We start from the raw sequence: 25440 nt of genomic DNA, 5'->3' as shown, positions 1-25440 counted from the left end.
CAAGCAAGCAAGCAAGCAAGCAAGCAAGCAAGCAAGTAAGTAAGTAAGTAAGTAAGTAAGTAAGTAAGTAAGTAAGTAAGTAAGTAAGTAAGTAAGTAAGTAAGTAAGTAAGTAAGTAAGTAAGTAAGTAAGTAAGTAAGTAAGTAAGTAAGTAAGTAAGTAAGTAAGTAAGTAAGTAAGTAAGTAAGTAAGTAAGTAAGTAAGTAAGTAAGTAAGTAAGTAAGTAAGTAAGTAAGTAAGTAAGTAAGTAAGTAAGTAAGTAAGTAAGTAAGTAAGTAAGTAAGTAAGTAAGTAAGTAAGTAAGTAAGTAAGTTTATTGGCCAAGTATTCACATACAAGGAATTTGCCTTGGTGCTCCGCCCACAAGTAACAACATGACACACAGTGACAGTTACGAGTGTCTCAGAAAACACTAAACATTAATAATAATAAAATTAATAGTAATAACATAATAAAATAATTAGGTAGTGGAGGCTAGTTCATTGGCTATATTTAAAAGGGAGTTAGATGTGGCCCTTGTGGCTAAAGGGATCAGGGGGTATGGAGAGAAGGCAGGTACAGGATACTGAGTTGGATGATCAGACATGATCATATTGAATGGCGGTGCAGGCTCGAAGGGCCGAATGGCCTACTCCTGCACCTATTTTCTATGTGTCTATGTTTCTATGTTTATAAAACACCATTGATCAAGCATGTGAACCAACAAAATACCAGATCAAAGGGAGGCCACAGATTTTTGGCTGTTGAGTAGAGCAACTACTCGTGGATAAAAACTGCATTTATGTCTGGCTGTGGCAGCTTTGACAGTCCGGAGTCGCCTTCCAGAGGGTATACTATTCCATTCCACCCACACAACGCACCATATCAAGCTCCAAGCGTTATCCCAACACCAACTCCCAAAGCCCCTATCTCTGTCTAGAGTAGTAAGAGCCGATGATCACCATTAACAACAGGTTTGACATCAGGCATGCACTCCATCCTGTCTTGGACATTTATTACTGAGTGTGTCATTGTTCCCGAACCAAAGCAAACATGTTTGCAGGATTCCTAGCAAAGGAACCGTCATGGTATTCACTAGAGCACTTGGTGAATCGCGGTGTCGTAGCGGTGGGGTTGTTGCCCCTGTCCCACTTAGGAAACCTGGACGGAAACGTCTGGAGACTTTGCGCCCCACCAAGGTTTCCGTGCGGAGGTTTTTGTCAGTCTCCCTACGGGCTTCCACTACCTGCAACCTCCGGCAACCACCTGCAACCTCCGGGAACCGCACGGAAACCTTGGATGGGGCGCACAGTCTCCAGAGGTTTCCGTTCAGGTTTCCTAAGTGGGACAGGGGCATTGTGCCAGAGACCCGGTTCGATCCTGACTGCAGGTGCCGTCTACTCGGTTGCTGCAGTTTCCTCCCACATTCCAAAAACGTTCAGGTTTGAAGGTTAATTGGCTAATTGTACATTGTGCTTAGTGTGTCAAATAGTACAAGCGTATGGGGGATCGCTGGTCGGCGCGGACTCGATGGGCCGAAGTGCCTGTTTCCGCGCTGTATCTCTAAACTAAACTAAACACGTAAAGATGGGAGAATAAATACTGATCATGCTAGCGGCACCATATCTTTTAACATGCATGCACAAATAAAGCTAAGTGAAATAGGAATCCTATTAACAAATTATATTTTCCATGGCCTTTTATCTTATAGATTTTGGAATAAGGGAGAACCCAATAATGAAATGACGAAGACTGTGTGGAGATGTATATTGATGGAAATTGGAATGATTTACCCTGTAACGGAACTTTGGGGTGGATTTGCGAGAAACCAGCGCAGTGATATCCCCCGTCGTGTCACAGTTGGTGCACAATGGCCAATGAACCAGTTTATCAACGTTGAGCGTGTAGCAGCAATATGATCGCGGAGTACGAGTATTTTGGGCTATGCGGGCTATGTTGGCATTTTGCAAAATGACCATCAAGTTATTCGCACCCTTTCCCTTTCCAATGTTGAACCATTCACTGATGGAACAGCTTCACTGCCTGGGCCTAATCATTCCACCTGAATGCCCCCCCCCCCCCCCCCCCCCCCCCCCCCCCCGCCACACCACACCACCCACACATCGGGTCCTCCTTCGCTCTGTGAATGCTGTGCTTCATGCCAGCCACACTTGTTTCTTCAGTATACAGTATCTTCACAGCTCGAAGGTCTTCCACCTGCATCTCTTCTTATTCACAGCGAACTCCATAGTAGACAGTAAACATTCAGCAGAGGAACTAATGCGCTGGCCCTGCTTGTTTGTTGTTAAGTTGCTACGCAGATTTAATCACCCTGTCACTTTTTCGTGGCATCGCGAACTTTTCCAGCGGTGTCACGGTGCAGTTGTTACTTCATCGCAAAACAAATCTTTGCTTAACCTAAACCCCATATGCGTCATAATGACGGGCAATGCTTCAGGTCAGAATAAAATGTCCAGGGCTTGGTCAGTTGAGCGGACACGTATCAAGTACAGCAAGTACATGTTAATACAGGGAAGAATGACATGGTACATTTGGGATGTGCAATAGGACAAAGGAATTGTTGTAGCGTAGGGATATGTCCACGTATCTTTGATATCTTTGAAGGTAGCATAGAAACATAGAAACATAGAAAATAGGCGCAGTAGTAGGCCATTCGGCCCTTCGAGTCTGCATCGCCATTCAATATAATCATGGCTGATCATCGAACTCGGTATCCTGTACCTGCTTTCTCTCCATACCCCCTGATCCCTTTAGCCACAAGGGCCACATCTAACTCCCTCTTAAACATAGGCAATGAACTGGCCTCAACTGCCTTCTGTGGCAGAGAATTCCAGAGATTCACCACTCTCTTTGTAAAAAATGTTTTTCTCATCTCAGTCCTAAAAGATTTCACCTTGATCCTTAAACTGTGACCCCTTGTTCTGGACTTCCCCAACATCGGGAATAATCTTCCTGCATCTAGTCTGTCCAACCCCTTAAGAATTTTGTAAGTTTCTATAAGATCCCTCCTCAATCTTAAGTACAAGCCGGGTCTATCCAGTCTTTCTTCATATGAAAGTCCTGACATCCCAGGGTTCAGTCTGGTGAACCTTCTCTGTACTCCCTCTATGGCAAGAATGTCCTTCCTCAGATTAGCAAGTCAGGTTCATAAGATGGTTAAAAAACGAAAGGTGGGGCATTTTACCAACCTTGTCTGTAACGGTAGGATTGTACACCAGATCTGAAAGCATATAATCCACTGAAGCTTGTGTTTCTCCAAATTATACCCGGTTAACCTGATGCTTCTTCTTCTTGTCGAGTCCACAAACAAGATTAGAAGTTGATCAGCCAGAGCTGAACGCCGGCATCTGTATACAATGGTGCATGTCTTGCGCTTCTTGTGCTTCTTGCGCGTGGTGGCGGAAAGGTTGGTGAAAACAGGGCCGCGACGTGAACGCTCTTTCCTTGACCCCACCTGATGCTTATTAAAAAGGAACGTTGTATATCTAACTCTCTGATGCTCGCAGTCTTTTTCCGCAGTCGGGCATGTCGGAAGAGTACATTGAGATATTTGTTCCTAATGTCAATTTTCATTTTCCAAGGGGTTTATCCTAAGACACACAGAATTGCAAGTGCTCGAATATTGAGCAAACACTAACTGTTGGAGTAAGACAGAGAACCAGGCAGCATCTGTGGGGAGGGGGGGGAGGGGGCGATGGATAAGCGACTTTTCGGGGCGGGGCTCCTCTTCAGACTGATTGTAGATGCGTGGGGGTGGGAGGGGGGAGCTGGAAAAGATGCGGGTGCGGCAGAAAGCCTTGCAGTTGACAGGTAGGTGAATGCGCGGAGGATTTTTAATGACAATGTGTAGGACAAAGGGTAGAGATGAAAAGGGGGCAACTGAGTTTCAGGTAGGAAATGAGGAACCGTGAAATGCAAACAATGTGGAATGGGGTATAAGTGTAAAGGGACGGGGGAATAAGGGGTCGAGAGAGTGAAATACATGAGTGGGCATTGGGTTGGGGTCACGGGAAAGAGGAGCGGGGGCGGGTGAGGGATAGTTACCTAAATGTGGAGAATGTAATGTTGATACGGTTGGGTTGTCAGTTACCCAAACGGAATGCGATGTGCACTTTCTCTGTAAACGCAGAAACTAAATCTAGTAATATGTTTGTGTTTTAAATTGGACAAAATGTTTGTGTGTACAACAATGACTGTGGCTCTATGGCTTATATCAGGAAGGGTTAGTTTCTGGGCAGTGCAGAGGTCTGTTGAGGCAGAGGAACTGAGGCTGCACATACACTGAGAATAGGTCTATCCATGAAACATTGTTCCATGAAATTAAAAGCACGGGTAAACGGGGTTGGTAATGTAGGAACTGGGTCCACTTGACCTCATCGACCAACATATTGAGGAAAGCTGTAGAGGCGCCCTGTTACAGCTGTACAGTACGTTACTAACGCCATATCTGCAGTAGGATGAACAATCCTAGTGGTCGTGCAACCGAGCGTATGGCATTAAGCTTGAGCGGGCGCCGGAAGGACATATGAGGATATTACTAGATCTGGTGGGTCTCACATACGGAAAGGCAGGATTAGGTGGGGATATCTATCTCTCCGAAGTCCAAGAGCCCAAGAACTAACCTTATAGAGGTTTATAAAATTACGAGGGGCATAGTTAAGATGAAATGCCACAATCGTTGCACCGGAGTACGTGAGTTAAAACTAGAGGAAATACATTGACGGTGAGAGGGGAACATTTAAAACGGGCCTGAGCGGGCGATCTTTTCAGGAAGAGCCCGGTGCGAATATGGAACGAGCTACCGGAGGAAGTGGCAGAGGCGTAATTGTGAGGGACAACTTGTTCTATTTGATCTTCCGTTTGTGCACGTCGAGTTGCCTGCATTAGTCGAAACAGGGCGGACCACGTGAAGGTTGCAATTTTCCACCCCCATAAAGGTGATGGTGAGGCTTCAAAGGCCGAGCTACCGGGCCGCTTTTTAATGTCACTTTTCACCTGGGACCCCACTAATAGTGGATGCACACACACCTGCACAGATATTAGCAAGAAACCAAGCCTGAGAACACGTTTGGGGAAGATATAACTGACAGATCCTTCTGGCTCCCCGATGTCTGGGCATTGACACTGGAATCCAGCATCTCGAAGCAGAAATGGTTGGATTTCAGTAATATCAGCAACTTCGTTTTTCCCCCACATAATATTGAAAGTAGGGCACGAGGAACTGTGAGGTCAGAAATGACAGATGCACTGACTCATTCTTATCAGTTCCTCAAAGACCAGATCGTCCTGCTGAGAACATGGAGTTAATGGTCGACTATGAAAATATCACTTTTCAGGTGGAAGAGGACAATGTAGATGGATATCAGCCGGAACATCTGAAGCCAGGTGCTATCACCTGAACTCGTGTTTATCGTGCTTACCCAGATCCGATGAATGAGCTGGAATTAATTACACTTTCTTTTTAATTAACCAGAGAAGTCGACAACATGGAAGTCGAAATGTTGAGGAGAAGGGAGAGAGATAAAAATTGATGTTTGTCCTCTTTGTGTTAACGTGATCGAATGATGTTTGGGGTTCTTGTGTGTAAATTGCAATACCTCCACTACCTGTTCATGTCTATGTCTAGCCTGCCTTTGGTAAACTTAAAATTCCGGTGTTGACAACAACAATCGGCTCCTCTGGCTGCTGCCAAATTGAACCCGAGGAAGGTAGACAAAAATTATAATGCCCCTGTCCCACTTAGGAAACCTGAACGGAAACCTCTGGAGACTTTGCGCCCCACCCAAGGATTCCGTGCGGTTCCCGGAGGTTGCAGGTGTTTGCCGGAAGTTGCAGGTAGTGGAAGCAGGTAGAGAGACTGACAAAAACCTCCGGGAACCGCACGGAAACCTTTAACGGGGCTCAAAGTATCCAGAGGTTTCCGTTCAGGTTTCCTAAGTGGGACAGGGGCATAAACTCAGCGGGACAGGCAGCATCTTTGGAGAGAAGGAATGGGCGACGTTCCGGGTCGAGACCCTTCTTCAGACTCGACCCGAAACGTGACCCATTCATTCTCTCCAGAGATGCTGCCTGACCCGCTGAGTTACTCCAGCATTTTGGGTCTAACTTCGATTTAAACCAGCATCTGCAGTTCTTTCCTACACACCCATGATGCAATGACGGAGTAGACATGGTGGGTCGAATGGCCTAATTCTGCGCCTTGATCTTGTGAATTTATGAGACTGCGCCGTTGAACGAGTCGTTATTTTGGTTTCACTGATGACCTCCACTTTCACTTTGCAGGACTTCGACTCCAACGACGAGATCCTGCTCGAAGAAATGTCTCACCGCTGATCATCTACGTTCTTCTGGGCCTCTGCATCCTGCTGTCCTCTCTGGCACTTGTTATGGCGCTAATACTGAGTGAGTTTATACATTGAAACATGGTTCCGTAATGTCAACCTTGTGGCGCCATCTGGTGGCCGAGCCACTTTGGTCTCCAACCTTCGTTTGTCGAGCTCGAACTCTCGCGTGAACTGGCGTTCAACCAATCAACGCAGTCAATTGTGCAAAGATCTGTCGTGAGCTGCACCCGTCACGTGACCAACCACACAGAGCTAGACTTCACTTGGCAGCCATCGCTTTTGTACTAATATTCAACTGTGTGCTTAAATATTAAACGGGTGTTCATACGGCACGTGAACCTCTTCAATGTTTAACAGTTTAAGGATAAGGAGAAAATCTTTTAGGACTGAGATGAGAAATACATTTTTTACACAGAGAGTGGTGAATCTGTGGAATTCTCTGCCACAGAATGTAGTTGAGGCCAGTTCATTGGCTATATTTAAGAGGGAGTTAGATATGGCCCTTGTGGCTAAAGGGATCAGGGGGTATGGAGAGAAGGCAGGTACAGGATACTGAGTTGGATGATCAGCCATGATCAAATTGAATGGCGGTGCAGGCTCGAAGGGCCGATTGGCCTACTCCTGCACCTATTTTCTATGTTTCAATGTTTCTATGTTAAAATATAACTGGAGATGTTGAACGCATGCAGTTAGTCAAGCAGCATCTGTGCACAGAGAAACAGCTAATGTTTCAAGTCTGAGATCGGTCGTTAGGACTGAGAAAGAAAGAAAACAAGTTAGCAACGAATGCGAGGGAGGACAAATGGTGAAAGAAATAGAATTTCCGGAATGCTTTGAAATAACGTCGCCATTAAATGCGGGGCTAGCTTCTACAGAGGCCCGAGAGCCGTTGGAGAGGTCGCAGAGGGAGGAGCTACACCCGAGCGGTAGGATTTAAAGAGGAGCGCGGGGCTTGCTTCTACAGAGGCCCGAGAGCCGCTGGAGAGGTCGCAGAGGGAGGAGCTACACCCGAGCGGTAGGATTTAAAGAGGAGCGCGGGGCTTGCTTCTACAGAGGCCCGAGAGCCGTTGGAGAGGTCGCAGAGGGAGGAGCTGAAATCTGCAACGTTCCAAGTCCACTTCAAAAACAAGTGAGTTTGAGGAAGCCGCTGATTGGTGGAAGCAGACAAGAGGGAGCAGCTGATTGGGAGTCAGATCCCTGCTGATTGTACTGTATTGTAGCAGTTTGTTTTGTATTGTATCCTAGGTAAGGGGAGTATGAGTGCCAGGGCAGTTTACTGTTCTGGATGTCAGATGTGGGAAGTCATGGAGTCTGATAGCCCTCCAGACGTCCACATCTGTGCCAGGTGTATCGAGATGGAGCTCCTAAGGGACCGTATTAGGAACCTGGAGCAGCAGCTCGATGACCTCCGTCTGGTCAGGGAGAGCGAGGAAGTCATTGATAGGAGTTACAGGGAGGTGGTCACTCCAAGACCACAGGAGGCAGGCAAGTGGATCACGGTTGGGAGAGGCAAGGGGCACAGGCAGGGACTAGAGAGTACCCCGGTGGCTTTACACCTTGACAATAAGTACTCCTGTTTGAGCACTGTTGGGGGGGACAGCCTACCTGGGGGTAGCGACAGCGGCCGGGCCTCCGGTACAGAGACCGGTCCTGTTGCTCAGAAGGGTAAGGAAAAGAAGAGGAGAGCAATACTAATAGAGGACTCTATAGTTAGGGGTCAGACAGGCGATTCTGTGGACGCAGTCGGGAGACCCGGATGGTAGTTTGCCTCCCTGGTGCCAGGGTCTGTGATGTGTCTCAACGTGTCGATGATATCCTGAAAGGGGAGGGAGAGGAGCCCGAGGTCGTGGTACATATAGGTACCAATGTCATAGGTAAAAAAAGAGAAGAGGTCCTGAAAGGAGAATTTAGGGAGTTAGGAGGGGAGTTAAAGAGTAGGACAGCAAAGGTAACAATCTCGGGATTACTGCCTGTGCCACGCGATAGTGAGAGTAGGAATGGAGCAAGGTGGAGGATAATTGCGTGGCTGAAGGACTGGTGCGGAGGGCAGGGATTCAAATTTCTGGATCATTGGGACCTCTTTTGTGGAAGGTGCGACCTGTACAAAAAGGATGGGTTGCACTTGAACCTGAGGGGGAACGATATCCTGGCGGGGAGATCTGCAAAGGCTACTGGGGAGACTTTAAACTAGAATGGTTGGGGGGAGGGACTCAAATAGAGAAAGCTATTAGACAGTGTGTGAGGCAGGAGGTAGAGAAGGAAAGCATTCAGACCCAACATGTAGGGGGGAAAGAAGAAAACAATAATAAACAGAGAATAAGAGGTGGTGGGGTTCTTAAATGGGTGAGCAGAGAAACAGAGGGGTGTAAAATGCTGTCGGAAGCAATAGGTAGCAAGGTGAAAAGGAAAAGTGACAGGCAGACAAATCCAGGGCAAAAATCAAAAAGGGCCACTTTTCAACATAATTGTATAAGGGGTAAGAGCGTTGTAAAAACAAGCCTGAAGGCTTTGTGTCTCAATGCAAGGAGCATTCGTAATAAGGTGGATGAGTTGAACGTGCAGATAGCTATTAATGATTATGATATAGCCGGGATCACGGAGACATGGCTCCAGGGTGACCAAGGCTGGGAGCTGAACATCCAGGGATATTCAATATTCAGGAGGGATAGAGAGAAAGGAAAAGGTGGTGGAGTAGCGTTGCTGGTTAGAGAGGAGATTTACGCAGTGGAAAGGAAGGACATTAGCTTGGAGGATGTGGAATCAGTATGGGTAGAACTGCGAAACACTAAGGGGCAGAAAACGCTGGTGGGTGTTGTGTACAGGCCACCTAGCAGTAGTAGTGAAGTTGGGGATGGCATCAAACAGGAAATTAGAAATGCGTGCAACAAAGGCAAAACTGTTATAATGGGTGACTTCAATCTACATATAGATTGGGTGAATCAAATTGGCAGGGGTGCTGAGGAAGAGGATTTCTTGGAATGTATGCGGGATAGTTATCTAAACCAACATGTAGAGGAACCAACGAGAGAGCAGGCTATTCTAGACTGGGTATTGAGTAATGAGGAAGGGTTAGTTAGCAGTCTTGTTGTGCGTGCCCCCTTGGGCAAGAGTGACCATAATATGGTTGAGTTCTTCATTAGGATGGAGAGTGACATTGTTAATTCAGAAACAACGGTTCTGAACTTAAAGAAAGGTAACTTTGAGGGTATGAAACGTGAATTGGCCAAGATTGACTGGCAATTAGTTCTAAAAGGGTTGACGGTGGATATGCAATGGAAGGCATTTAAAGACTGCATGGATGAACGACAAAGATTGTTCATCCCAGTTTGGCAAAATAATAAATCAGGGAAGGTAGTGCATCCGTGGATAACAAGGGAAATCAGGGATGGTATCAAAGCAAAAGATGATGCGTACAAATTAGCCAGAAAAAGCAGCTTACCAGAGGACTGGGAGAAATTCAGAGACCAGCAGAGGAGGACAAAGGGCTTAATTAGGAAAGGGAAAATAGATTATGAAAGAAAACTGGCAGGGAACATAAAAACTGACTGCAAAAGTTTTTATAGATATGTGAAGAGAAAGAGATTAGTTAAAACAAATGTAGGTCCCTTGCAGTCAGAAACAGGTGAGTTGATCATGGGAAACAAGGATATGGCGGACCAATTGAATAACTACTTTGGTTCCGTCTTCACTAAGGAAGACATAAATAATCTGCCGGAAATAGCAGGTAGAGGAACTGAGTGAAATCCAGGTTAGTCGGGAAGTAGTGTTGGGTAAATTGAATGGATTAACGGCCGATAAATCACCAGGGCCAGATAGGCTGCATCCCAGAGTACTTAAGGAAGTAGCTCCAGAAATAGTGGATGCATTAGTGATAATTTTTCAAAACTCTTTAGATTCTGCAGTAGTTTCTGAGGATTGGAGGGTAGCAAACGAAACCCCACTTTTTAAGAAGGGAGGGAGAGAGAAAACGGGGAATTACAGACCAGTTAGTCTAACATCGGTAGTGGGGAAACTGCTAGAGTCAGTTATTAAAAATGGGATAGCAGCACATTTGGAAAGTGGTGAAATCATTGGACAAAGTCAGCATGGATTTACGAAAGGTAAATCATGTCTGACGAATCTTATAGAATTTTTCGAGGATGTAACTAGTAGAGTGGCTAGAGGAGAACCAGTGGATGTGTTGTATCTGGACTTTCAGAAGGCTTTCGACAAGGTCCCACATAAGAGATTAGTATACAAACTTAAAGCACACGGTATTGGGGGTTCAGTATTGATGTGGATAGAGAACTGGCTGGCAAACAGGAAGCAAAGAGTAGGAGTAAACGGGTCCTTTTCACAATGGCAGGCAGTGACTAGTGGGGTACCGCAAGGCTCAGTGCTGGGACCCCAGCTATTTACAATTTATATTAATGATCTGGATGAGGGAATTGAAGGCAACATCTCCAAGTTTGCGGATGACACTAAGCTGGGGGGCAGTGTTAGCTGTGAGGAGGATGCTAGGAGACTGCAAGGTGACTTGGATAGGCTGGGTGAGTGGGCAAATGTTTGGCAGATGCAGTATAATGTGGATAAATGTGAGGTTATCCACTTTGGTGGCAAAAACAGGAAAGCAGACTATTATCTAAATGGTGGCCGATTAGTAAAAGGGGAGATGCAGCGAGACCTGGGTGTCATGGTGCACCAGTCATTGAAAGTAGGCATGCAGGTGCAGCAGGCAGTGAAGAAAGCGAATGGTATGTTAGCTTTCATAGCAAAAGGATTTGAGTATAGGAGCAGGGAGGTTCTACTGCAGTTGTACAGGGTCTTGGTGAGACCACACCTGGAGTATTGCGTACAGTTTTGGTCTCCAAATCTGAGGAAGGACATTATAGCCATAGAGGGAGTGCAGAGAAGGTTCACCAGACTGATTCCTGGGATGGCAGGTCTTTCATATGAAGAAAGACTGGATAGACTTGACATACTCGCTAGAATTTAGGAGATTGAGAGGGGATCTTATAGAAACGTACAACATTCTTATGGGGTTAGACAGGCTAGATGCAGGAAGATTGTTCCCGATGTTGGGGAAGTCCAGGACAAGGGGTCACAGCTTAAGGATAAGGGGGAAATCGTTTAGGACCGAGATGAGAAGAAACTTTTTCACACAGAGAGTGGTGAATCTCTGGAACTCTCTGCCACAGAGGGTAGTTGAGGCCAGTTAATTGGCTATATTTAAGAGGGAGTTAGATGTGGCCCTTGTGGCTAAAGGGATCAGGGGGTATGGAGAGAAGGCAGGTACGGCATACTGAGTTGGATGATCAGCCATGATCATATTGAATGGCGGTGCAGGCTCGAAGGGCCGAATGGCCTACTCCTGCACCTATTTTCTATGTATCTATGTATCTATATCTGTGCACCCTGTTGCTGAATCTGTGACTTCTATTTTTTTTTTCTTAGACTCACATCGTATTTCCTGTATGCGTATGTGTAGCTTTTTAAAAATGATGTTTCATTAGCTAATTGAGGATAATGCATGAATCCGCCAACATTCATTTGAGAGTAATTTTAATTCAGACTTGAGGAGGAACGCTAGCCGTGATAAACGTGGACGGTGTGTGTGAACAGTAACACAATATCAATTGAAATTTGGCTTTGTTCATAGCTTGGGCCACAGGTCTTTTTCACTACTGGTTGCTCATTATACTTTCAATTCCGGATTCCGCATCTTGTGGCCATAGAAAGCACGTTAAAGTGACAATCCCAGTATTTAAAGGGCCTGTCCACGAAGTTGGAGCAGCTGAATTTGGAGAAGTGAAAATTCCTGAAGGGTTTTAAGATATTCCGGAGCTCTGTCTCTGTTTATTGGTGCCACCAGTGATGTTCTTTAGTCGCGTGTGAGGAACCGGCTGGGTCAACACGTCCCAGGAATGGCAGGAGGGTGCACAAGCCAATAATTAAGGAAGGGGACGTGAGATTATCCCAAAATGTTATCACATAGCGGTATGGCACAGTGTGTAGGTTAACGGCATCGCCAGTTTAGTCTAGGATAGTTAACACAGTTAGCAAGAAGCAGCTTTCTCTTCCCTCTATCTGTTGAAATTGTGTTTGGCTTGGTTTAGTTCACGTATCGCATTATCTGAAGAAGGGTCTCGACCAGAAACGTCGTCCGTTCCTTCTCTCCAGAGATGCTACCTCACCCGCTGAGTTATTCCAGCATTTTGGATCTACCTTCGATTTAAACCAGCATCTCCAGTTCTTTCTTACACGTATTATGTGGTTTGATTGGATAGCAAGCAACAGTTTCCCACTGTATTTCGGTACAGATGATAGTAATATACTTAAACCTACATCTAATCAGTAATTCTGCTGAACGCGTGTAACGCGCGCACCTTCCCTCCGCCTCCTCGGGGTATCCCCTCATTCAACAGAGACAGCGTAATTGGATGTGGAGCCAGCATCTGCATCTGCACTACCTCTGATCCCCAAATCCTATCTGTCCATCAAACATTGCCACTTGCATCGTCCCCAGGCAACTTCATGCCGTTGGGCAAAACACAAAGTGCTGGAGTAACTCAGCACGTCAGGCAGCATTTGTGGAAGGAATAACTGGGCAACATGTCGGGTCGGGGCTCTTCTTCAGCCTTCATGTAATTGGAGGTTCCTGCAAGTTGCGCCACTAGTTGCTTCTTTCCTTCAATTCATCTATATATTTAGATGAATTAAGATGAAAGTTTAGATGAATTAAGATTAATTACCGGCTGGTTATTTTTATTTTGGGTATAGGAAAATTCCTGACACAATTTAGAGGGGAAAACAGAAACTTACATTTATATTAAACGGGGGGCAATCAAAAACAGCGGTGCCGAAAAGTACCTGACCTCACCGAAAGGCAGTCCTCTGCAGGTCCTCTCTCTGGGTTGACCCAAGAAGCTGATGCAATAGCCACTGGGAAATTCCCCCTCCTCTGACGTAGAGCGCCGATACACAGAGCCACAGACTGTTCTAATGTGCTTGGGCGATCTCCAGAGTTTAGAACCTATATTCAAAGCTTCAGAGAATGGGACATAAACTTCGACGACAACGAATATCAAGCCCTTGCGGACTTTGACAACAGCTGACCAGAGAATGTCTATGCGCGAATCAGTCCACGTTTCTCCAATTATTCAGACATTCCTTTCTCAGTAATAGATCCGAATTTCTGCCGAACCATAGTATTTTTTTCCAACATGGTTGCTGAAATTCTAATTTCCCTTCCTCGTCTGATCTCACCCTTCCCCTCTAAAACTGTATTGACCATTCGACTGTGTATATCGTCTTGATGTTTCTACAAACGACATCAAGATTCTTTTATAGAGTATATTATTTTTTTGAATCATCAATAAATGTGGCACGTGCTCTCTGCAAGATAAAAGGGATATTATAAACCATGAATAATGGATGATATGGTGGACAAACTAGGGGTTGAGAAAATCCTAACTAAAGCTTCCTCTTTCTGCATTCTCTGCCCCAGAATAATGGGCCGTGGAATGTGGTGCAGGAGAATGCTGTCCAGCATGTGAGCACCAGTGAGAGGGTCCAGGAGGAGGTTTACAAGAATGATCCCAGGAATGAGGAGGTTAACCTATGATGTGCATTTATCGGCACTGGTCCTTTAGAAGAATGAGGAGAGATCTCATTGAAACATACTGAATAGTGAAAGGCTTGGATAGAGTGGATGTGGGGAGGATGTTTCCACTAGTGGGAGAGTCTAGGACCAGAGCTCATAGCATCAGAATTAAAGGCCGCCCATTCAGGAAGGAGATGAGAAGTTTCTTTAGTCAGAGGGTGGTGAATCTGTGGAATTCATTGCGATAGGAGGCTGTGTAGGCCAAGCCGGTGGATATTGGTAAGGCGGAGATAGATTCTTGTTTAGTACAGGTGTCAGATATTATGGTTGGTGGGGGGGGGGGGGGGCAGGAGAATGGGGGTGAGGAGGGAGATATAGATCAACCATTATTGAATGGCGGAGTAGACTTGATGGGCCGAATGATCTAATTCTACTCCTGCACATGATCTCTTGACCAAATCGATGTTTCCATTCTAGTGACACAGACGAGGGAAATTAAGAGGTCAGATGCTGATTTTCAGATGGAAATTTACCAATGGAAGAGCAATGGTGAGTGTGATGATGCAACCTAATGGATCCAGCTGCACCAGTCCCACCTACCTGCATTTGCCTCATTTCCCTCCAAATCCTGTCCTATCCACGTACCTGTCAAACTGTTTCTTAAACGTCGGGAAAGTCCCGGCCTCAATTACATCCTCGTTTTAAAACGTTTCCTCTGGCCTTAAACTCGTCCACTTTATCCAAGCTCTTTATGAATATATAGGCCCCTACAGTCATTTCCCAGACTCCTACACTACTACTGCCTATTATGCCTCCTGGCATGCAGGGCAGCAACGAAGGTCCTCCACTCAGCAGTGTTGATTCCTTCAGTAGCTGTGTCAGTAACATATTTGTTTTACGAGACAGGTTTTTTAGCCCTGTGCTCAACCTCCAACATGGAGGACCAGTGGATCGCTCTTCGTCTCGCCTCTACCCTTCGACCTGTCCAGCATGGGAGACCCTAAGAGGAGACGAATCTCCCACTGGCGTAGCTCTAGGGGTCACTGAGACACACAAGCTCCCCGACCACGACAAGGTTGCAATCCTACACTGCAGACCAAAGAAAATCCAGCCTATCCAACTTCTCCGGATAGGTCGAACCATTCATATCTGGTAACATCTTCGCAAATATTTACGATTCATTTACAGTTTTATGACATTCTCCCTAAGCCGGGATGACCAGACTGTACACATTGTCCGAACTATCCGAATGTGGCTTTACCAACGTTTTGTGTGGTTGTAACATTACGCCATAACTCCTGAACCCAATACCCTAACCACTCAAGGCAAGAAACACCAAACGCCTTGTTCAACATCCCTGTCCAATGGAGTGAAATTACGTACATGCACCTGAGGACCCCGTTTTAAAAACTCCCCAGGGCGCTAATGTTTACTGTGTTGGCCATGTCCTGTTTAGCTCTACGAAACCACAGCACCGCAGAGCTTTGTGAAATAATCTCCATCGCTCTTCCCTCGGCCCATTGGTGCAGTGGGCCCACATCCTGTTGTAATCATAGATAACTTTGCTCACTGCACTGTTCACTATACCATCAATTACACAGTGTCATTAGCAAAGCTACCAATCGTGCTAGGTACTATGTAAATGTGCGGCGACACAGTGACCAGCTGAAACAGCTGCGGCCTCGCAGTTGCACAGCCCCGGGTTGGACCCTGTCCTTGGACGCTGTCTATAGGGAGTTTGCAGCTTGTCCCTGTGACCGCATGGGTTTCGTTGGGTGCTCAAATTTCCTCCCACATCCCAAAGAAATGCGGGAATAGAGGTTAGTTTGCCTCTGCACACTGCTGCTAGTGCAGGGAGTGGATGAGGAAGTGGGATACCATAGAACTAGTGTGAATGGGTGATCAATGGCCGGCTTTAACTCGGTGGGTAGAAGGGCCTGCTTCCACGTTGTTTTTCTACATAATAAAAATAAATATCCAAAAACAGCAGTGCACCCAATATGGATCTGGGTTGTATTCATCCTATTAGAAGCTTCGTCCAAATATCAACCCTCTATCATCACCCGCAATATCACACTTTCAACCCAACTTTGCAGCCAAGTATTTAACTCGCCTTGCAGCCCATGTTCTCTCGCTTTTTAGACGAGGAGAGCAGGACATTGTTGATCCCGCCCAGCTCCCCGGGCTCTGGGCACTTAATTTGGGGTGAGCATTCAATTTCTCCCCTCACTTCCCCTGACTTTCAAAAGAGTGGAACGATTTCCCTAAGGTGCCAGCCATCCCGGGAGAGGTGGGCAGTAGGTGAGGGGGTGGAGAGCATTATTTTGTGGAGAACAGGTGCGGGAATTGCAGTGGCATAGATCTCCTTGAGTTTGATGGTCCGTTTCAACCCGTTATGAAATCGTTATGGGGATAGAAACATAGAAACATAGAAAATAGGTGCAGGAGTAGGCCATTCGGCCCTTCGAGCCTGCAGCGCCATTCGATATGATCACGGCTGATCATCCAACTCAGTATCCCATCCCTGCCTTCTCTCCATACCCCCTGATCCCTTTAGCCACAAGGGCCACATCTAACTCCCTATTAAATATAACCAATGAACTGGCCTCAACTACCTTCTGTGGCAGAGAATTCCACAGATTCACCACTCTGTGTAAAAAATGATTTTCTCATCTCGGTCCTAAAATACTTCCCTCTTATCCTTAAACCGTGACCCCTAGTTCTGGACTTCCCCAACATCGGGAATAATCTTCCTGCATTTGGCCTGTCCAACCCCTTAAGAATTTTGTAAGATTCTATAAGATCCCCCCTCAATCTTCGGAATTCTAGCGTGTACAAGCCGAGTCTATCCAGTCTTTCTTCATATGAAAGTCCTGCCATCCCAGAAATCAGTCTGGTGAACCTTCTCTGTACGGAAGAATGTATTTCCTCAGATTAGGAGACCAATCTGAGGGATGCTTGGAGACAACGCCCACAGTCCCAGGCAACTGGTTAATAAGTATCAGGAATGATCAGGCAGAATATCATGAAGAAACGCTTGGAATGAACCACACTGCTCGCTGAGCGCAGATCAGATCAATTTAATGTCAATCCACCTCGTCCAAGATATGCCCTCCTCTGTCAGCGCAGTCTCCTGTTCCCTTTTCCGACTTACCCAGGTCCTGCTTGAATGCACCATTCAACCTGAATCCACTGCTACCCAATATTACAAACACGAACATTTCGCGGCACAAAAAGAAATTGCAGTCATGTGACTTAATACGTTTCTTTACCTGAATGTTTCATATCTGCCGCCGTTAGTTTAGTTTAGTTAGCGAATGTGTGATTATGTTCCATTCTGTTTGTAGTTTGTTTGTAGGGTTTTTTTACACAATCCGCGAGCATTGCCACTTTTCATTTCACTGCACATCTCGTGTAAACTTGAATAAACTTGACTTGACTTAAGTTTAGTTAGTTTAGTTTAGTTTCGTTTAGTTTAGTTTAGTTTAGTTTAGTTTAGTTTAGTTTAGTTTAGTTTAGTTTAGTTTAGTTTAGTTTAGTTTAGTTTAGTTTAGTTTAAAAAAACAGTGTTTGTATTTTTTCTATCCATATGACCGGGGAGCTTATTATTCACTAACTACATATTAATAATTCCCTGCAAACTTAATATGTGATATTTAATGGCAGGATTTTCGGCGGAGGAGGAGTTTTATTGAGAAAAGGGATCGGCATGATCTAAACTGTTGTCTCTCTCCAGTTACAGGAACCATTGTGTCTGCAGCCAGCTCACTCTCCGAACTTCAAGCTGAGATTTCACGGCTGAGGGCGAGTAAGTATGGCGATCACTAGAGGGACAGCTCGTCTACCATTAATCATTCGCAATATGAATGGCTTCGTTTAGGTTAGATTCGCTTAGTTTAGTTTAGTTTAGTTTAGTTTATTGTCACGTATAGCAAGGTGCAGTGAAATAGCTTTTGTTGCGTTCTAACCAGTCAGCGTAAAGACAACACATGATAGAATCGAGCCATCCACAGTGTACATATATATGATACAGGGAATAACGTTTAGCTCAAGATAAAATCTAGTAAAGTCCGATTAAAAAATGTCCGAGGGTCTCCAATGAGGTGGGCAGTAGGTCAGGGCCGCTCTCTAGTTGTTGTTAGGATGGTTCACTTACCTGCTTATAGCTGAGAAGAAACACTCCCTAAAGCTAGAGGTGCGTGTTTTCACACTCCTGTACCTCTTGCCAGATGGTGAGGGGAGAAGAGGGAGTAACCGGGGTGAGACTGGTCCTTGATTATGCTGCTGGCCTTGCCGAACCAACGAGAAGTGTAGATGGAGTCAATGGAAGGGAGGTCTGGGCTGCGTCCACCATCGTGTGTCCGCAGGGGGAACCGAAGGGTGGTTTAGGTTAAAGGATACAGAGATCGGACGGTGTGTGGCCAGTGATGTATTTCAAGGAAAAATATGTTTAGAATGTTTTTTTCTGCGTGTGGACCCCGATGCTGTTCAGTCGTCACTGGCGTGTGGGGACTTAATCGGCAGTATGAAACAATATATAAACATAATCCATGTGCAAAATCTGAGTGAGCAGTGAGAATTGTGAGACGTGTGTGTCGTGGCCCAGTGTTTCTCATTTGAGTTTAAATGTCTTCACAGGCGCGTCCATTTTCCACTCTTTCGACAAATGGAGATTCTTCAATCAACGACTTTATTACTTCTCATCAAATGACTGGACATGGGATGAAGCTCAAAAATACTGTGTCGCGATGAACTCTGAATTCGCGGTCATTAACAGTAACGAGGAACAGGTAAGAACCATTTGATGATTACGTTCGCCTACATCTGGATAGGGAAGGTTTAAAGGAATACTCGACCCAGTGCAGACCCGTTGGGTCTGTTCCCGCAACGCAAGGGGGGGGGGCGGGGGGGAGGGGGGGGGGGGCCTGATGTCATCGCGCAACTCCACGCGCTAGGCGTACGCCGTCAAGACGCTGCGTACGACGTCAATGCGTCTGCACAGAGGACGGCGAAAAGCAGCGGGGGAACAGCCGATCTTTCGCTTGAGCCAGCGTGACAGCGCCGGGCGGGGGGGGGGGGATTTTATTTAAAATGTGTACATATAAACGACGAAATTTAATGAGGAGTGGATTTGCGAATGTAACAGTGAAATGGCTAGCAAAATGGAAAAAATCTCAAAGTTTTTGCGTGTGGTTTTGGCGGACCAACGAATCAAAGGCCGAAAATCTAATCTGAAAATCTAATCTGACACACACCCACAAACAAACAAACACACACGCACAGAGTTTTAAAAGTATATAGATAGATGTGTCAATACTGGGGAAATCAGCCCAGCCTAGATGGGCGTCTCGGTCGGCATGGACACATTTGACCCAAGTGCCCCTTTCCGTGCTGTATGCTCCTATGACACTTCGACTCTAGCATTTCTGTCTCACTGAGTCATATCAGTTCATTCTGTCCGAAAAATAACGAGAAGAAATTTGCAGTCGGGGAACGAGGGGTTGTGGAGAGCGGACGTGGAGGAGGTAACTGGACAGGTGGGGGTATTGGAGAATGGAGACGGGCAATAGACAATAGACAATGGACAATAGGTGCAGGAGCAGGCCATTTGGCCCTTCGAGCCAGCACCGCCATTCAATGTGATCATGCCTGATCATCCCCAATCAGTAACCCAGTTCCTGCCTTCTCCACATATCCCTTGATAGGGCTATTTTTAAGAGCCCTATCTAGCTCTCTCATGAAAGCATCAAGAGAACTTGCCTCCGTTGCCCGTTCCTCGTTCTCCGACCAGTCTGACTCTCCCCGATTACATTTTATTCCATTTACTTCGTTGTCGCCTTCTCCCAGCTGACAATGATCTCCGACATTTTCGTTGTTCTGCATCTCTTTTGATGTCTCATTTTTTACACCTCACTCTCCCTTATCTCTGCGTCTCCCTCTCCCCTGACTCTCAGTCTGAAGAATGGTCTCGACCCGAAACGTCACCCATTCCGACTGTCCAGAGATGCTGCCTGTCCCGCTGGGTGACTCCAGCATTTTGTGTCTATCTTCGGTGTAAACCAGCATCTGCATTTCCTTAGATAGACACAATATGCTGGTGTAACTCAGCGGGACAGGCGGCATCTCTGAAAGAAGGAATGGGTGATGTTTCGGGACGAGACCATTCTTCAGACAGATGAATTCTTCAGCCGGTGCATTTCCTTCCTACACAGATTAACTTTTACGCCGTCTGAGGCACGAAATCTCTTTGTATGTAATATTCAAATATCCTCAAAATGGGGAGTAAATGTTGAATCAATTTAACTTGCCACAGTGAGTAGGAAGATGCGAAAAGTCAATATCTCCCAGCATTACTTTCTGTCAACAACGTCAGCAGTTGAATAAATGTGGGGGAAAGGGGGGGTTTTAATCTACGGGCGAAGAGCCAACAGGGGTTGGGAAAACGGCAGGTGATCAACAACAGGCCCCATCACCGATACGAAGACGGCAGAAAACCCCCACCTTACTTATTCCTTCATTGCTCCTCACCTCCGACAAGGATCGTGGAATAAGAGAGAACTTTGGAGAATAAAGCAGTTACGTGAAGGGTTAGGAGTGGAGGAGTGGAAGTGGGAGGGAACTGGTCAGTCTGTGATTTAGACCTTCATCATGGAGCATTTCTGATGGATTAGACACTGGGAACAGTCTATGGTCATTCCATGTAATTTCATATAACCGGACATCCAAATCTGCCAATGTACCGGTGGAATACAGGTGGGTGTCACATTGCTGGCGCAAATAAACCTTTGTCCGTGTCACTAACGCGATGACATCTGTTCACGTGGGCTACTGTTATTTATCGGGCAGGGTTATATCCGGAGTAACACAAATGTGGACACTTGGATAGGACTCCATGACTCTGCTGTCGAAGGAACCTGGCGCTGGGTAGACGGCACGGATTACGACACAAATGTCAAGTGAGTGGCGCTTTGAATCCCACGGTGAGGTACTTGCACTCGTGGTCCTTCAGGTCTGCTTGTATCTTATTTTTATTTCAGAATAATGTGCATTATTTACAAGGTTGCCCTGCGCCGCTGACCCTCAGTTTCCAAGAAATTCCATCTTTTGGTTCCGGAGAGAAAAATTACATGAAGTGTTGGAGTAACTCAGCAGGCCGGACTGTATCTCTGGAGATCATGGATAGGTGACGTTTCGGGTCGAGATCCTACTTCTGACAGAAGAAGAAGAGTACCAAAAGTTCCAAAGTTTGGACTTTAGGAACAGAGTGGAAATGTAAGGTTAGCGGGAGGGCAACACGAGAAATACTGCACAAAACATTAAGGGCGGCACGGAGGCTCAGCGTTTGAGATACAACGACAGATATCCAGTTTCGATCCTAACTACGGGTGCTGTCTGTAGGGAATTTGAACGTTCTCCCCGTGACCTGCGTGGGTGTTCCCGGGTTCTCCGGTTTACTCCCACATTCCCGTACAGTGTTAAGTAGGCTAATTGGCTTGGTAAAATTGTAAATTGTCCCTCGTGTGTGTACATAGTGTTAATGTATGTTAAGGTCGAAAGGGCTTTTGGCACATTGACCTCCATCAGTCAGAGTATTGTGTTTTGAAGTTGGGAGATCGTGTTATAAGGTTATATGTCAGAGGTGATGGGAGCAGAATTAGGCTATTCCGCTCATCAAGTATACACCACCATTCAATCATGGCCGATCTATCGCTCCCTCCTAACCCCATTCTCCTGCCTTCTCATGGACAAGCTAGATGCAGGAAACATGTTCCAAATGTTGGGCGAGTCCAGAACCAGGAGCCACAGTCTTCGAATAGAAGGGAGGTCATTTAAGACTGAGGTGAGAAAAAACTTTTTTTACCCAGAGAGTTGTGAATTTATGAAATTCCCTGCCACAGAGCGCAGTGGAGGTCGTCATTGGAAGGATTTAAGATAGAGTTAGATTGAGCTGTAGTGGCTAGTGGAGGCAAAGGATATGGGGAGAAGGCAGGCACGGGTTATTGATTGGTGACGATCAGCCATGATCACAATGAATGGCGGTGCTGGCTCGAAGGGCCGAATGGCCTTCTCCTGCACCTATTTTCTATGTTTCTATGTAACAATCTGCCAGCCGAGGTAGTTGAGATAGGGACTTTCTAATATTAAAAAAAACTGTTAGACAGGTACATGGAAAGGACAGGGTTGGAGTAGTGTAGCTGGGACATGTTGGTCGGTGAGGGTAAGTTCGGCCGAAGTGCCCGTTTCGACTCAAAGAACACCAATTAGTCGAATGTCGGGATCGAGAGGTAAAAGGAGACACGCCAGTGTCTTGGATCGAGATGGCAGCCGCTTCTTAAAGGAATGGTGGTCCCTGCAGAAACACTCAAAGAGTCTCCACGTTTCCGGTACTGAAGAAGGTGACATTGCTCAACCCAGCCGTCTGTACAACCCACGGCAAATATTGCTACAGAACTGGTCCATTCCTCAATAATCCAACGGCCCATTCATTTATCTTCTTCCTCCCTCAGGTTTTGGGCGGATGGTGAACCCAGTGGTCACAAGGAATTCGACGAAGACTGCGCAGTGGTCTCTAAAGATGGATCGTGGCACGATTGGCCATGTAATTCCAAGCACCCCGTCATCTGTGAAAAACCAGCGCAGTGATCTTTCCATTGGTGTTATAGAGGGGACAAAGCAGACAGTGCGTCCGGCTGTAAATGTCCCCCCGCACATGTGTATCAGGTGTGCGACCATTAGCTGAGCTTGGCCACTTGACTGCGTCGGCCGGGCTCTCCCTCCCTTCCTTTCCCCGCTGCACCCACTTTAAAGTCCACTGCTGAGATTCCGTTTTGCTTAATTACCATAACACGGCATTGAAAATCCCGCATGCAGAAATAGGTAGGAAGGAACTGCAGATGCCGGTTTACACCGAAGATAGACACAGAATGCTGGAGTAACTCAGCGGGACAGGCAGCATCTCTGGATAGAAGGAATAGATGACGTTTCGGGTCGAGACCCTATTTCAGACTGAGAGTCAGGGGAGAGGGAGACACTGAGATAAGGAAGAGCAAGGTGTGAACGAGAGATCAAAGGGGTTGATGGTCAAGGAGTATGTAGAATATATCATTGTTAGCTGAGGGGAAGGTGACAACCAAGGCGTACAATCAGTAAAATGGAATCACGAGGACAGTCATGTCGGAATAGGGAATGCAGAAATGTCGGAATAAGAGTCACGATCTGAAACGTCGCCAATCCATGTCCTTCAGAGATGCTGCATGGCCCGCTGAATTATTACTGAATTACCTAATGGACCCGTTGTCAGCGTTACACTCGCATTTAAGATGGTCACTTCCTTCATCCCGCCGCTTGTCTGTGCAAAGCTCAATTAAATATGTTATTCGGCGTGCAGCAACTTTAACTGGGCTTCTATGAGTGAACATGCTTCATTTTCTGTCACCGACACGGTAGCAAGTTGAAAACAATGCGCTCACAAAATCTCTAACAGAAGCCACACCTCTCATTGGATCTCCAAATTCTTCCCCCACCCGCACAACATCTTGGTCCTTACCCCTGCAGTCGCAGTAGTCATTCCCTCCCGACCCCCACTGGCCCAGATGTTCAGGAGACAACGGGGCATTGGGGGCCGTGAAATGAACGGTCCTCTCATCTGAGGAGTCTATAGATTGTATAAACCGCTGATCAGCGCCATTCTCTGCCAGCGTGTCTCTGTTAATCCTAATGCTCAATAAAGGAACTTTGTTTGACTGCGTTTGTTTGGCTCAATGTTCTTCTGGTCAGTAGTCGCAGAGGTCAAGAGAGACGCTTCCTGTAACTAACATATTCTGAGTTTCATGCCCAGCGGGGTTAGTGGCTCTTCCTGAGATCATGGAGGGATGTATAAAAGGAGAGAGGGTGAAAGTCTGGGTGTGTGGAGAGCGGCGGATGTTCCTGCCTGCTCAATTGAGGCTTGGTCCCCTTTCCCAGAATGTACACGATATCAGGATTAAATTAAACATCTGCCTGTATTTTATGTCTCAAAGTTACAGTCCGTTCTTTAAAGCAATTTAGGATCATACCCCCAGTAATAGGATAACACTCAAAGCGGAAACTGAATGCTTGCTCAATGCGCGCTGGATGCAACGTGGACGCAAAAACCATTGTTGAACAATGACATTGTTGAAACTCGGCTTTGAGCAGGAGAGATCGGCTAGGAAAGATGGAGGGCTTTTGGTATAACCATTTCTAGGAGAGAAACTAAAAGCATGGAGAGTGCAAAACAAGTTTACTTTTGTCTCGCCTTGGTGCAAATGCTTCCACATCCACATCGAGAAAGCAAGGTTTAAAAATATCCCCGAGTTCCTCAAAATCCATATTCACAGCCGAGTTTGTCAAAAAGTAGCGGGTATTCAGAAGACGGAAGTTCATGTTTCAGAATTGCTTCACTCACGGTTTTCAGAAACAAGAAGCGTTTCCAGCTAAGAAGATGGAACATCACGAGGCCCACTCAAAATATCTATATTTGTTTTTTTCTGCTCACGGAAGTGCAGACAATGGTGAAGAGAAGTCCGGTGAACATTAGTAAACATCACATCATTGAGCAATTTACTGATATTGAACTGTCATTCATCGAAAAACTTCAGCGCGATGATTAACAATGAAAGGGGCAAAACATAAAGTGTTGGCGGGTTTCAGCGGCCGGGCAGCATCTGAGGAAGGGATGGACGGACGACCTTTCGCGTTGGGTCACACCACAGATAGAGCCTGAGTTCGTCCAGAGTCATAGGGTTGCACTGCGTGGAAAGATTCACTTCGGCCCAACTTGCCCACACCGACCAACATGTCCCAGCTACACTAGCCCCATCTGCCTGCGTTTGGTCCATATCCCTCCAAACCTGTCCTATCCATGTACCTGTCTAACTGTTTCTTCAACGTTGGATAGTCCCAGCCTCAAGTACCTCCTCCGGCAGATTGTTCCATACCCCCACCACCCTTTGTGTGAAAAATTTATCCCTCGGATTCCTATTAAATATTTTCCCCTTCGCCTGAAACCTAGTCCGCAGGTCCTCGATTCACCTACTCTGAACTAGAGACTGTGTGCATCTATCGATCTAATCCTCTCATGATTTTATACACCTCTATAAGGCCACCTGCTGATTTGTGTTTCGCTCAAGATTTCAGCATTCCAGAAAGGGACATATCTTGTAGGCTGAGAAAAAACGTCGTCAGAAGACACGGAGCCTTCAGACAAAAATATTGCCTGTTGGAACTAACGAGTGAAATACATTTGAGATGATCAAGAGCATCCCGAACCCGTCCGCTTAAGCACTTTTACAATATTAACCATATAACAATATTAACACAGCGTGTAACAAAGTTGTGGGCATAGAAATACCTGAGACCGAGGGTGATTTGTCCGCATGTTGTCCGTTGTGGTGGGGGCGTCTATGGTGGAGGTGGTGAGTTACTGGTCAGTGAAGGTCGAGAGGGAAAATGATGTGAATGGAGCGAGGATTCTTCATTCCTTGCACCTCGACT

General features: G+C 46.1%; 2 protein-coding genes across 3 annotated transcripts in view; both read left to right on the top strand.

Annotated features, from left to right (window-relative positions):
• The window catches only part of LOC116966134 (hepatic lectin-like), a 335697-nt gene that overhangs the window by 39398 nt on the left and 270859 nt on the right, over positions 1-25440 (top strand). The gene's annotated exons all lie outside the window — the stretch shown is intronic.
• Positions 5277-25440, top strand: part of LOC116966131 (hepatic lectin-like) — a 227156-nt gene continuing 206992 nt past the window's right edge. Inside the window, exons 1-7 of one of the 2 annotated variants that reach the window (XM_033012320.1) lie at positions 5277-5385; positions 6283-6402; positions 14404-14475; positions 17663-17734; positions 18565-18716; positions 20773-20882; positions 22434-23441. In XM_033012320.1, coding sequence (XP_032868211.1) covers positions 5298-5385; positions 6283-6402; positions 14404-14475; positions 17663-17734; positions 18565-18716; positions 20773-20882; positions 22434-22569 — 750 coding nt within the window. In that variant the 5' untranslated portion in view covers positions 5277-5297 and the 3' untranslated portion in view covers positions 22570-23441. Of the gene's footprint in view, positions 5386-6282; positions 6403-14403; positions 14476-17662; positions 17735-18564; positions 18717-20772; positions 20883-22433; positions 23442-25440 lie in introns of those variants that run through there. The other variant, XM_033012321.1, reaches the window with a different exon arrangement.

Source organism: Amblyraja radiata, chromosome 35 (assembly GCF_010909765.2).
Source record: "Amblyraja radiata isolate CabotCenter1 chromosome 35, sAmbRad1.1.pri, whole genome shotgun sequence".
In the NCBI taxonomy this organism is placed as follows: Eukaryota; Metazoa; Chordata; class Chondrichthyes; order Rajiformes; family Rajidae; genus Amblyraja; species Amblyraja radiata.
The sequence above is the reverse complement of the archived record's forward strand: the minus strand, read 5'-3'. Positions and strand labels throughout refer to the sequence as shown.